Raw genomic sequence first — 13544 nt, 5'->3', positions numbered from 1 at the left:
TACCCAGGAGACTAAGATCTGAAGTTTACCGTTTGAAGCCAGTCTCATCAGGAAAGTCCAAGAGACTCTTATTGCCGATTAGCCATCAAAAAGCTGGAAGTAAAGCCATGGGCACAAGTGGTACAGAGCTAGCCTTGAGCAAAAAAAGCTCAGACTCAGCACCCTGGCTCTGAGTTTAAGTCCCAGCACACACAAACACACAAACACACAACACACGCACACACACGCGTGCACACACACACACAGAGCAGTCAGCAGTACCCAATTTAGCAGTACATACTAACAGCCGGGGAGATAATACCAGTAGGAAAGAGAAGAAGAAATCCACAGAACAACATGCATTTGACACACAACATCTAACAGAATGAACAGAATTATGAGGGAAAGAGACAAAACATTGGAGATTGAGAGAACAGTACAAGTGAACAGAAATGTGGGGGTAGGGAGAAAGAACATGTTTATTTATTTTATTTTATGTGCAAGAGGATTTACTATGATGTTTACATATTGGCATACATGCATCTAATAGCTTTCAATCAAATTCACCCTGAAAGAATCATATCTAAATTCTCTTGTCCTATTAAGAGCAGAGGTCAGAGGCCCAGAATTTCTTTCTAGGTTTATGTTAGTTTTGCGACTCTAGAAAGTTTGTGTGAACTTTCAACCATATAGCCAATAGTGGCTATTTCAAAGTGGAATGCATATCTGATTTCTAGAGGTCCTGTACAAATGAGTTTTGTAGTTATACAGCTGTTTCATGGTTCATAAAGGAAAAATGGCACACATGAAATCTGTAACTCTTCATTATTAGTCCTAAAAATGAGGCTCTGTTACTTATTTGGTTCAAAGCAGAGTCAGGAATAATCTGAAGTGATCTGGGTGTCACAGAGGGACAAAAATGATCAAAATTAAACCTTAGTCTCTTGTTTTCTCAGCTTGAAAAGATGTGGTATCTCAGGTGGCTTCCAGCCTAATAGATTCCACAATGCTCAAATTACAGGAAAAATACTTCTCATTAGGTCAAAACCCATGGGTTTGTTCTATCTGTCTGTCTCTTTTTCTCTCATGCCAGTACTGGGGATTAAACACAGGGCCTGGACTCTGTTTTTAAATTTTTCACTCAAGGTTTGATCCTCTCCCACTTAGCCACAGTTCACTTCCAGCTTTTTGGTAGTTAACTGAAGAATGTCATAGACTTTCCCACCAATACCTGGCTAGATTTGATTTCTGTTACTGGCTACTGAATCAATTCACAGATACAAATTCCTTGTATCTGATATGAACAAATATTTGCACTCTTCTTGACTAGACAATTACTTTGTAGCTGGCAGCATTGGGAGTTTAACATAGAACCTTGCAGCCAGGTAGGACCAGCCATGTAGGTCCTGAGTCATGCCTCCAGGCTTTTGTGCTTTAGTTATTTTTCAAATTGGGTCTCCTATTTATGCTTCCTAAATGGCTGTAATGACATGTTTATATTACCTCACCCAGCTGGTTGAGATGGTGTCTCATGCAAACTTTGCCCAGGTTGGCTTCAAATTGTGACTCTCCTGATATCCACTTTCTAATTTTTTTTTTTTTGTGCCAGTCCTGGGCTTAAGCTCAGGGCCTGAGCACTGTCCTTGGATTTTTCTCAAGGCTAGAGAAAATCTACCACTTGAGTCTCAGCACCATTTCCGGCTTTTTTTCTATGTATGTGGTACCGAGGAATCAAACCCAGGTCTTCATGCATGCTAGGCAAGCACTCTACCACTAGGCCAAATTACTGCCCCCCCCCCAAATTTTTATGAGAGTCAAAAAAATAATGTGAAATTGAGTGACGTGGCTCATGCTTATAATCCTAGTTAGTCAGGAGGCTGAGATCTGAGGATTCCAGTTCAAAGTCAACTCAAGTGAAAAAGTCTATGAAACTCTTATCTCCAATTAACCAGTAAAGAGGAGGTATGGCGCAAGTGGTAAAATACCAGCTTTTAGTAGAAAAGCCAAGTAAGAGTGCAAGGGATTAGATCAAGCCACAGTACTGGCACAAAACAAAACAAAACAAAAAAGCCTTACTAACTGGTTATGGTGGCTTATAGAGATAAATGTGGTAATCACAACACTCAGGAAGCCGATGCAGTGAGCTTGCAGGCAGCCTTCACTACATAATGAGACCCTTTCATAAACAAACAAAACAATGTCATTTATTCAATTACTACTAATTTAAGTGGTAATTCAAGTTACCTACTGATTTAAGTTAACCTGTGCTCACAGGACTACCAAGAACATGGGTAGATCATTTGAAGCTCGAAAGACTGGAGGCAAAGGCTACAAGCAGGGTGATACTGTCTTTGAAGACTACAAACGCTTATCAGCTCAGTCATGCTCCACAGTCTTGATTTTTCTGCATTCTGTCAACTTGAAGGTGCATGTGACCAGAACCAGAAGCAATGCAAAACACAAGTGCAGGGCCCCTTACACAAAAGGGATTAAGGATTTCCACAATAAGCATTAGTGAAAAGCCCCCTGCAATGGCCCAGAGTGTATACCTGTGCCAGGCAGGCAAGGCTTCTAACCAAAGCCTGGAGAGGCTGGTAAATACAACCGTGTTTCAAGCATCACACACGAAGTAACACATTCTGTGCCCTTGTGTGGGTACTCATGTGGTGAGGAGGCAGAGATGCTCTGATGAGAAATGTCTATAGGAAAGATAAGAGCTACAAAAGAAGCATGCAGAAAAGACAGACAGGCAGCTCAGTGGGAGTTTACAAAGGGAAATTCAGACTTACTCTTGGTCCTGAATGAAGCAGATTTGGAGAGAAGGGAAGGGAAGAAAGTGAAAAGCAGGAATTAGTTAATCATCTCTGAGCAGAGGTGGAAGGAGAGGGAAAGCAACAGTTCTAACAGTTCTCAGGAAGGGGAGGGAGGGCCATCACATGCGTTAGCAGAGACAAGTACCACACAGAGAGGGCTGGGAGAGTGGTACAGTGGTAGAACACTTGTTTTCATATACTAGGACCCAGGTTCTATCCCCAGCACCACACGCACACAAAGATCAAAATGAACACCAACAGGGAAACAAAACCCAAAAGAACCACGTTGACCTGTCACTAGGACCACTGGTTTATCAGCTCTATTTTAAAGCATCTTTAAGCCCCTCCCTGGTAGCTGGTGTCTCAGACCACAGTCCTTCCCTCCCCAGCTCCCAGCCAAGCCAGGCTCTCCTCACAGCCCATCACAGGAGCAGTCTGGTGGGGCCCTGGAAGGGGCTTTCCTCTGCCCTTTTCCAACAGCTTCCAGAAAATTAAGCATGGGAATCTTGGCCCTGCCAACCAACACAACAGTGCTCCCAGAGAGAAGCTGCAGTTTTACAGGCTGGGACAGCAGCTTCCAGGAAGAGATGAGGGGAGGACAAGGGCCAGCCCTGGGCTCTCAGGAAAGCCCAGCTGTGCTTTCTCAGGGAATGGTCTGCCTATACTTAGTTCTAACTCGTAACAAGAGAATCATAAAACCAGAAGCACCATCTCTTCACAAAAGTCCCCAAATAAAGAGTTGAAAGAAGACTCACCGCAGGTAGATGCTTCTTTTCTGGTCTGGAGATTCCACTTCCACGGATGGGGCAGGGGACTGGACGGTTGGTGACCTGCAGGCTTTCTTTTTGTCCTCCACGCCATTCTCAGCCTCAGAGCTAGAGAAGAGAAAGAAGCACTTGATCTTAGGCATCCAGAGAGTGTTCGTTGTAGAATGATCTTTAGTTCTCATTGACAGGCTCTGATGGCTGTGACCTTCCCAGAGTCCATTGTAACCCCTTTCAGCTGCAGCCTGAAGGGCAGAAGCTGCAGGTCACAACTACTTCACTTGGATATGTCTGAGTGTACAGGGATTTGCTTAGCTCTCAGGCCCGTGCCTGTGGGCCCTGTGCTGGTCAAACTCTGTCTGACCTAGACATGTGCTATAAAGCTGGGAGGGCCCTTATACACATCACACACACACACACACACACACACACACACACACACACACACACACACACACACACAGCCTCTTGCAGGTACAAGAGCCCCCACCCTCTTTGTTTGCCCTTCTCTATGTCACTTAACACCCTTTGTTTCAGTTGTTGTTCTAAGCAAGCAAAGCAAGCACTTCCCTAATTTACAGCCTGCAGTCTTTATAGCCATTCAGGTGAGGCAGGATTTATTACCTTTATTTTACAGGCAAAACCCCCAGGCTCTCAGATATATCCCGCCCAAATTCATAGAGCTAGCAACTGTTTTGGTTGGGATTTAAACCCCACTTTGTTCACCTGCCAGGCGTTTGTGCATAAATTCTTTCTGTTCTTTCTCTCCTCTGTCCATCTAGCCATCACCCATCCTTCCAACAACTTATAAGTCCATTTATCCTTTGGTGTGAGAGCTCTAGATTGAGGTGAGAATCCTATTCATTTTTTCAGTAACCATAGGGTCTCAGATACTCATTGTATAGAGTCAGGATTAATATATTTAAGAAAAAATCAAATTTTGGTAAATCTGGAAAGTGAGAGATGGGAGTAGAGACCTGTTAAGAGGGCCACTAGCAAATGGAGGACAGAGTGAGATTAGGTGTTCTGTCTCAGGCACAAAGAATCAGGCAGAAATCCTTGTGCGAAGTTTCCATGGGAAGACACATGTGCAGAAGACAATTCATTTTAGCATTCAGTTGAGTAGTTAGTAAGTTTTTTTCCGAGTCTGGTTAGGCCTCAGAGCAGAGCAAAAGCTGCCCTGTAGAGCAAGCACTTGTGTTTAGAAGGAGTCACTCCTTCTCAGAAGTGTCCCTGTGTTTGGAGGTATCCTTCCTTAAATATGGACTCTGAAGGGATAAGATGCCCAGTGCTCTAGCACCAAACTGCAAAGAGAAGTTTACCCAGCTTGGGTTGGATTAGAACCCTGGACTTTCTTGGTTGGGCACCTTTCTGCAGTGCAGAGTTCCAAGTACTTAATGCTATGTGCTAGTTTGGCTTTAGGGACCAGAGCTCAGCACTCAACTGCTTAGTACACACCTTTAATCATCATACGGAAGCAGCATCTTTCAGCATATTTCACCTGTGAAAAATACACAGGTGGGTTCCACTCAGAAGAACCTGTCCAGGTATTTTTCCAAGATTTTTTTTGTGTGTGTGTGGGTCATGATGCTTGAACTCTGAGCCTGGGTGCTGTCCCTGAGCTCTTCAGCTCAAGGTTTCCACCCTACCCCTTGAGCCATAGTGACACTTCCCATTTCCTAGTGATTAACTGGAAATAAAGAGTTTCACATTCTTTAGTGCCCAGGCTGGCTTTGAACCACAGTCCTAAGATCTCAGCCTCCTAAGTAGCCAGGATTACCAGTGTGAGCCCCAGCGCCTGGCTCTCACCCTTTATTCTTAAACTGGAGCTTGTCTTCAGCATGGACTCCCTCCTTTACGATCCTATCTGAAGCACATGTTCCATAAAGCTTTCCATCCTCCCTGGTCTCCTTCCGCTCAACAGCCTGGAGCAGTGACCTTGTTTCCCTTAAGCCTCAGTTACCTAGCAGATCCTTCTCGCTAGGGAACTTCTGGTTTCTCTCCATAGCACAACACTCACAGTTTGCTCACAGAGGCCATTTATATGTTGATCGATGTGGGATTCATTATGGCTTGCCTCACAGAGGAAGCAAATTTATCTAGGGGTCAATTCAATGTTAGTTTTGTTTACTTAAAAAAGGTACCGGTGCAAGCAAGTTAATTCCCACTAGGTGAGATTTCTCCCAGCCAGGGCCTTCCCCTGGAGGTCTTGAGAGAACAGAATCCAGTGTTTTGGGGGAACAGAAAGCTTCTCTGGGGACTCTCAGGAACTGAGAACGTTCTAGTCGGCGAAGATGAATGGGCTTCATGTGATCCCATAGATGTTCACTGGAACGCTCTCTGCTGGGAAGATGTCCAAGGCTTCCTAACAGAGGGATGAGTGAACTTGGCAGATCTAACAGCCCAGATTCAGAAGATGCTGCAAATCTAGAATCAGCCTTCACGTGGCCTTTCGTTTCCATTTCCATCCAAGGGTATGATGCACTGGTTCTGTGCCTGGAGAGCTTTTTAGTACGAATTTCAGAGCTGTGAGACGGTCAAGATTATACCAACCAAGCTTCACTTCACCTACTAGGTGAATTTTTTATTACTAGCCAGGACAAGCTGGTTTCAGTAAAACACTGCCACACAGTTACACAATCTATTAAAAAACAACACAAAACAAAACAGGTTGGGCCGACTTCATCAACAACCCATTATTTGTCACTTCCCAGAACTCATTAGTCTGATGATGACTTAAATTCATATTTCACAATTAGATTTTAGTTATAGAGTCGATTAGCATCTTTCTGGAGAAGGGCTCTGCAAGGTAAGGTAAATTTTACAGGCTGTTCTCTGGCTGGACCAGTGTCCCAGGTAAGCATTCAGAGATTTTCACATGTAAGTCAAGGCAAGTAGGTAGCTTTTGGCTAGAAACTACAATTCAACTGCATCTCAGGCTGGGCACCGTGGCTCATGCCTGTAATTCTAGCTACTCTGGAGGCTGAGATCTGAGGATCATGGTTCAAAGCCAGCCTGGGTACTAAAGTCCATGAGACTCTTATTTCCAATTAACTACTAGAAAATTGGAAGTGGCATTGTGGCTCAAGAGGTAGGGCGGTAGCCTTGAACTGAAGAGCTCAGGGACAGCACCCAGGCCCAGAGTTGATGCCCCACAACCAACAAAAATAAATAAATAAATAAATAAATAAATAAATAAATAAATAAAAGAAACTGCATCTCAGGTGAATGAAAACAAATGCCTTACTGCTCACCGTGGTTTGGTTCAGGAAGCGATATCTCCTCCTCCTCCTCTTTTTCCTTTTCCTCCTCTTCCTCTTCCTCCTCCCCATACTCCTTCTCCTTCTTGAAAGGCTTTATCGCTTGAGCCACAGCTTCACTTCTGACTTTTTTGGTAGTTAATTAGAGGCAAGTCTCTCAGGAATTTTCATGACTGGGCTAGCTTTGAACTGCAATCCTCAGATTCGAACTCCTGAGGGACTAGGCTAACAGGCGTGAGCCACTGGTGCCCAAGCTGTGTTCCTTTCTAATCACACTGACAATTCACTTTTGTGAGTCTAAACTCACGTCAACCTATTCTCAACTGAGGCATAAAAATTATGTCAATGAACTTCCTTAGAGTGGTACAGGTGGAGGCAACTTTACATGAGGTAAATATAAGAATAATCTCTGATTCTTACTTTAAAATCATGATCTTGACCCACAAGGAGACAGAATATCCACAGAGCAAATTCCTGAACGTGGCCGGGCTCTGTCTATGCTGAATACTCAGGCCCTTAGACCTGCCAAGACTGGCACCCCTGCAGCTGGTGTTTCTGAGGTGCTGTGGCTTGGTAGGTCTATGGTTTGCAGGCTGAGGTACAACACTTGGAAAATAGAGCTAACCAATAATGACACAGGAAAGTTCTGGAAACTGAATTTTACAAGTCAAGAGCAGCCTCCCATTTACAATTCTCTTTTACTGCATCCGTCTAGACATTTTCAATCAACATTTATTTTTCGGATAGGTGCAGGAAGCACCAGCATTCAACAAAGCAATTTCTAATGGAGACACAAATTTCCCTCCTGTACCTATTTCCTTGAGGCTGGTTTCTCCTCAAGGCCCCAACTTTCCCCAGCAGCTTGTATGTCCTTTGGGTGAGCAGTTGTGCACACAGAAGTGGGTGCCATCTTACATATAAATGATGGCACCCTATTCTTAACCTTGCTTTGCTGCTATGCATATAGGTCTCCCCCATCTTCATATTCACACTTTTCCTCATTCTTTTAAATGACATCACAGAGTTCCATCATACGGCATGAACTATAACCAGTTCCTTATTGTTGGGCATTTAGGTGGATTTGAGTCTTTGCAAATATACAGAACATGACGAATGAGTTTATGTGTTTATTATGTAGATGAATAGACCCACAGGATAATTTCTTGGAAATGCAACTACTATGTCAAAAGGCAGACACACAAAAAATATTATCCTGCTCTTGGTAGAACTTCCATGACCCACACCTGCAAGACACAGTGAGGCTTATATAAGAGTACCAATACTGGAAGGGGGGAAAACCAAGATGGGTGTGGGGTGTGGGGGGGGAGGGGAATGGGTACCAAGACATGTGAAAGGGTATCAATGTATGTGAATTAATGCACCTTCTATCTGGCAAATATCATGTAACCCTTTTACTAATTACAATAAAAAAATGCAAAAAAAAGGAGTACCAATACTTACATATTTATATGTGTATTATGTATATATACATATATATGTACATGCATGTCCATGAATATGCAGGTCTTTTAGGTCTAGCTTCCACATATGAATAAAAACATGTATTTGGCTTCTCTCAACATGTTCATCAATTCCATCCATTTTCCTGGAAATGACCTATTTTAGTTTTCTTTATGGATGTGTAACACTCCATGGTATATGTGTACCATGATCTTTATCCATTCATTTGTTATTGGGCACCTCAGTTGATTCTACTGTTTGGCTACTGTGAACAGAGCTACCATTACTATTACTACCATTACTATTCTTGATATTTTACTCCTTTGTTGAATAATTGGCAAAAATTTTCTCCCAGACTATGTGTCTCTTGGCTCTGATAATTGTCTCTTTTGCTGTACAGAAACTTTTTACTATTTTTCTGGGAATATGGACTTCTCTTTAATTAGCTATAATGCCAAACATGTTTATAAATACCATTGCCCTTATATTTCAGATCATAAAAACTATTATCCATATTGCACTCTTTATTTAAAAATAGTAATATGATGTTTGTTTTCTTTCTTTTTTTTTTTTAAAGCTGGTATGCAGGCATGAAATCAGGGCCCCTTGCTCTGCTCTCACTTGTTTTTTTCATTTAAGGTTGGCACACTACCACTAGAGCCATAGCTCTATTTCTAGCATTTTGCTCCTTAACTAGAGGAAAGAGTCTTACACTTCCTTGTTCAAGATGGTTTCACACTGCAGTCCTCAGAGCTCAGCTTCCTGATTGGGTAAGATTACAGATGTGAGCCACTAGCACCTGACTGAAGCTTGAGTTTTTAACTTATAAATAATTTGAATTGATACATGAATTTTTGTTTCAATGTCCAAATAGTTGTATCTCACAACTAAATGAATGAAATCTAGTGTTTTCTACTTAGTTTCAGGCACATAAAAAGACAGAATTCCAGGTAATAATCTAAAACATTATATACGTATTTTTTTTTCATTCGTTTTCTTGGTTCCTATGATTGAAATTCCTTCCCCAGTAAACTTGCCAGTTTATAAGACTTATTTTTAGGAGAAAATAAAGTCTAGAATACAGCTTTACTCCTTTTTATTTGTTGTTTATTTTTATTATTCTCTTATGCAGAAAATTTTTTCATTTGGTGTTGTTCCATTTGGCAATTCTTGCTCTTGCTTTCTGGGAAATTGGGAGTTCTATTAGAAAATAATTGCCTATAACTTCCAGAGTTTTCCCTATACTAAGCTTAAAGTTTCAGATCTTACTTGGAGTTAATTAACTCATTTGGAATTGTTTTTTTTTTTTTTTTTTTTTGCCAGTCCTGGGCTTGAGCTCTGGGCCTGAGCACTGTCCTTGGACTTTCTCAAGGCTAGAGCTCTACCACTTGAGCCTCAGCACCACTTCCGGCTTTTTTCTATGTATGTGGTACCAAGGAATCGAACCTGGGTCTTCGTGCATGTTAGGTAAGCACTTTAACCACTAGGCCAAACTCCCGGCCCTGGAATTGGTTTTTATACAAGATGATGGACAGAGGTCAAATTTCAGTTTCTTGAAAACAGATAACAAGTCTCAGCACCATTTACTGAAGAGACTATCTTTATCTCCAGTGTATGTGTTTGGTGAAAATCAGAGGGCAGTACCGTAAGGGTTTATGCCTGGATCTTCTACTCTGTTCTACATGACTCTGGTTCTGTTTTCGTGAGAATGGCTCTGTAGCATAATTTGAACTCCAGATATCTAGTATGGTGACATCTCCAGTATTCTTTTTACTCAGGATTGCTTTTTGCTACTTTGGGTATTTAATGCTTCTATATGAATTTTTAGATTGATTTGTGTGTGTGTGTGTGTGCGCACGCATGTGCATGCACAGGTGAGTACTGGGACTTGAACTCTGATTTTCTTGTTCATAACAAGTGTTCTATCACTTGAGCCATGCCACAAGTCTAGTTTTTTAATAACTAGCTGGAGATCTTAGATTTGTCTGTCTGGATTGTCTTCAAATTGTGATCATTCAGGTCTCAGCTTCCTGAGTGGCTAAGACTTCAGGTGTGAGCTACAGGAGCCTACACTTGAATTGTTTTTTTCTATTTCTGCGAAGGATGATATTGAGAGTTTGACCAGCATGGCACAGAACTTGTAAATTGCTTTGTGGCCATTTTCACAATATTGGTGGTATTAACCCATGAGTACGAGAAGCCAGTCCTTTTTTTTGATGTCTTCAATTTAATTTTGTAAGCTTTTGTAATTTTCATTAAAGAGGTCTATAGTGGTTAAGATATTTAATAATATTTAACAATTTAATAAGTGTTATATTATTATATGCTATATTGTATTTATGGTATATATCTATTATATTTATATATTATTACACGTCATGACTAGATTATTAAAATGTAATACTATTTAATAATATTTTAATAATAAATATCTAGGTATTTTATTGTTTTAGAGGTTTGTTTATTAAAACATAGGATCTTGCTAGATTGGCCTGACTGGCCTCAAATTCCTGAGCTCAAGCTTCTACATTAGCTGGGACTGCAGTGAGATGCTACCATACCTAGCTTACAATCAACTTTTTCTTTTTGTTGAACTTAGGATTTGGCCACTGATCCTGAGCCTTTTTGTGCTCAAGGCTAGCAAACTACCACTTGAGCTACAATGCCACTCCTGGCTTTTTCTAAGTAGTTTATTAGAGGTTAAGAGTCTCATGGACCTTTCTACTTGGCCTTGAATCCTGATCCTCAGATCTCAGCCTCCTGAGTACCTAGAATTACAGGGGTGAGCCACCAGCACCTAGCACAATCAACTTTTTGAATAAATAATTTTAAAGGTAGTTGAGGTCTCTTGTTATTTAATCCTCTGCATATAATACTGCTTTGTATTGTTCCTAAAAAGATATATACAATATATCTCCATTATCAAATCAGAATATAATCTTCTTAGGGGAAGATAATTTAAGTATGGTTTATATTTCTTTTTTTCATATATTGTTATTGTAATTAATAGAAGGGATACATTATATTCACCAGATAGAAGGTGTATTACTTCACAAACATTGATATCCTTTCTCAGGTCTTGGTCCCCATTTCCTCCCCCCCCCCCCCACCCGCTTCTCATCTTGTTTTCCCCCCTTCTCTATCCTATTTCAAATATAAATATGGTTTATATTTTTTGTGTGTGTGTGTGTGGGTCATGGGGATTGAACTTAGCCTGGGCACTGTCCTTGACCTCTTTAGCTCAAGGCTAGCACCCTACCCTTGAGCCAAGCCCCAGATCCCATTTTCTAGAGGTTAATTGGAGATAAGTGTCTCAGGTCCTTTCGTGCCCTGCTGGCTTTGAACCTTGATCCTCAGATCTCAGCCCCATGAGTAGCAGGCGTGAGCCACCTCATTGGCTTATCCATTGTTTTTTAAAAATGTTATTATGGGGCTGGGAGTTTGGCCTAGTGCTTGCCTAGCATGCACGAAGACCTGGGTTTAATTCCTCGGTACCCCACATACATAGCAAAAAGCTGGAAGCGGTGCTGAGGCTCAAGTGGTAGAGTGATAGCCTTGAGAAAGTCCAAGGACAATGCTCAAGCCCTGAGCCCAAGCCCAGGACTGGCAAAAAAAAAAAAATGTTATTATGAAGGTGATGTACAGGGATTACAGTCTCATAAGCCAGGTAATGAGTTAATTTCTTTTTACACAATGTCACCCCTTCCCTCTTTCTCTCTGTCCCTACCCACAAGTTGTACTGTCCAGTGAGTACCACTGCTATCCACTCTTTCTGAAGCTGTTTTTCCACTAGCAACTGCTGTATATCAAAATAAGCTACTTTGCATATACTTTAAGATATAATCAAGAACATCTATTTGATTAGGGTTCTTGGCCTCAGGGATATACTTAGGGTTAGTTGGTTTGTTTTGGACAAAGAGTCTCAGGCTGGCCTTGAATTCATTAGGTAGCCAAGGCTAGTCAGAATTCATGATCCTCCTGTTCCAGCCTCGGGCATGCTGGGATTAAAGGTGTGTGTCACCACAGCAGACTAGAGCCAGTTTTTGTTTTTGTCAGTCTGGGGCTTGAACTCTGGGCCTGGGCTTGTCCCTGAGCTTTTCAGCTCAAAGCTACTGACCTACCCCTAAGCCACAGCCCCACTTCCCATTCTCTAGTGATTAACTGGAGATAAGAGTCTCACAGTCTTTTCTTTAGTGCTTTGTTGGCTTTAACCATGATCCTCAGATCTCAGCCCTGAATAGCTAGTTATAGGCGTGAACCACCTCGCTCAGCTTAGAACTAGTTTTTAAACAGATTTTAAAAACCTACTCAAGAGGTGGGAGTTTGGTCTACTAGTAGAGTGCTTGCCTAGCATGCACTGAGACCAGGGTTTGAGTCCTTGGTATCGCATACATAGAAAAAGATGGAAGAGGTACTGTGGCTTAAGAGGTAAAGCTCTAGCCTGGAGAAAGCCCAAGGACAGTGCTCAGAACCTGAGTTCAACCTCCAGGACCACCCCTCCCCCCAAAAAATCTATTCAAACAGAAATACAAAGGAATGATGAATGGATACAGAAAATGTGGTATATATATATGTATGTATATATATATATATACACACACACACACACACACACAATGGAATTCTATATAGCCAACAGACAAGATAAAACAATAGCATTTGTAAGGAAGTAGATGAATCTAGAGCGAATCATTTTGAGTGAGACAAGACCAAAGGAACAAAAAGCGCATGGTATCCTTAATATGTGGCTATTAGATCCAAACAGTACAAGAGCAAGGACTCAATATTTGTATACCCAATGCTATGGACATGGTATTGGAAATATAAACACAACGACATAGATATAAAAACCTATGACTTTTTACACATAATGTTTTATTATATAAATCAATATGTATCTATGATATACAAACCCTTAGCCTAATTTTGATTATGTTCTAAAAACTAAGTGGCAGTGGTTTTATATAGATTCCCTTCTTGAACACTTTGTTAAACATATCATTTGAAATATGATGTAAAAATCAATGTTAATAAATTCTTTAATAAAAAAATCCAGAAAAAATTTAGAAATAGTACCATATTAATAAATCGTTAGCTAATAGAGCAACTATTTAAAGCATAACTAGCAAATAAACTCAGCAACTTTAGAAACAGCTATGGAGAGTAACATGGTCACTGGGGAGTGTTTTTGGAGGTAAGACAGAAAAAGAAAAATGCCATGTACTAAACTAAAACAGCCATTTAGAATGAACGATAATTCAGGAGGG

General features: G+C 41.1%; 1 protein-coding gene across 2 annotated transcripts in view; it reads right to left on the bottom strand.

The window, feature by feature from the left end:
- The window catches only part of Gramd2b (GRAM domain containing 2B), a 60607-nt gene that overhangs the window by 25512 nt on the left and 21551 nt on the right, over positions 1-13544 (bottom strand). For both annotated transcript variants that reach the window (XM_090340101.1, XM_090340102.1), the window contains exon 2: positions 3548-3667. In XM_090340101.1, the coding sequence (XP_090196227.1) occupies positions 3548-3667 (120 nt within the window). The remainder of the gene's footprint in view (positions 1-3547; positions 3668-13544) is intronic.

Source organism: Megascapheus bottae, chromosome 10 (genome assembly GCF_031878675.1).
Source record: "Megascapheus bottae isolate mThoBot1 chromosome 10, mThoBot2.hap1, whole genome shotgun sequence".
Lineage (NCBI taxonomy): Eukaryota > Metazoa > Chordata > Mammalia > Rodentia > Geomyidae > Megascapheus > Megascapheus bottae.
The sequence above is the reverse complement of the archived record's forward strand: the minus strand, read 5'-3'. Positions and strand labels throughout refer to the sequence as shown.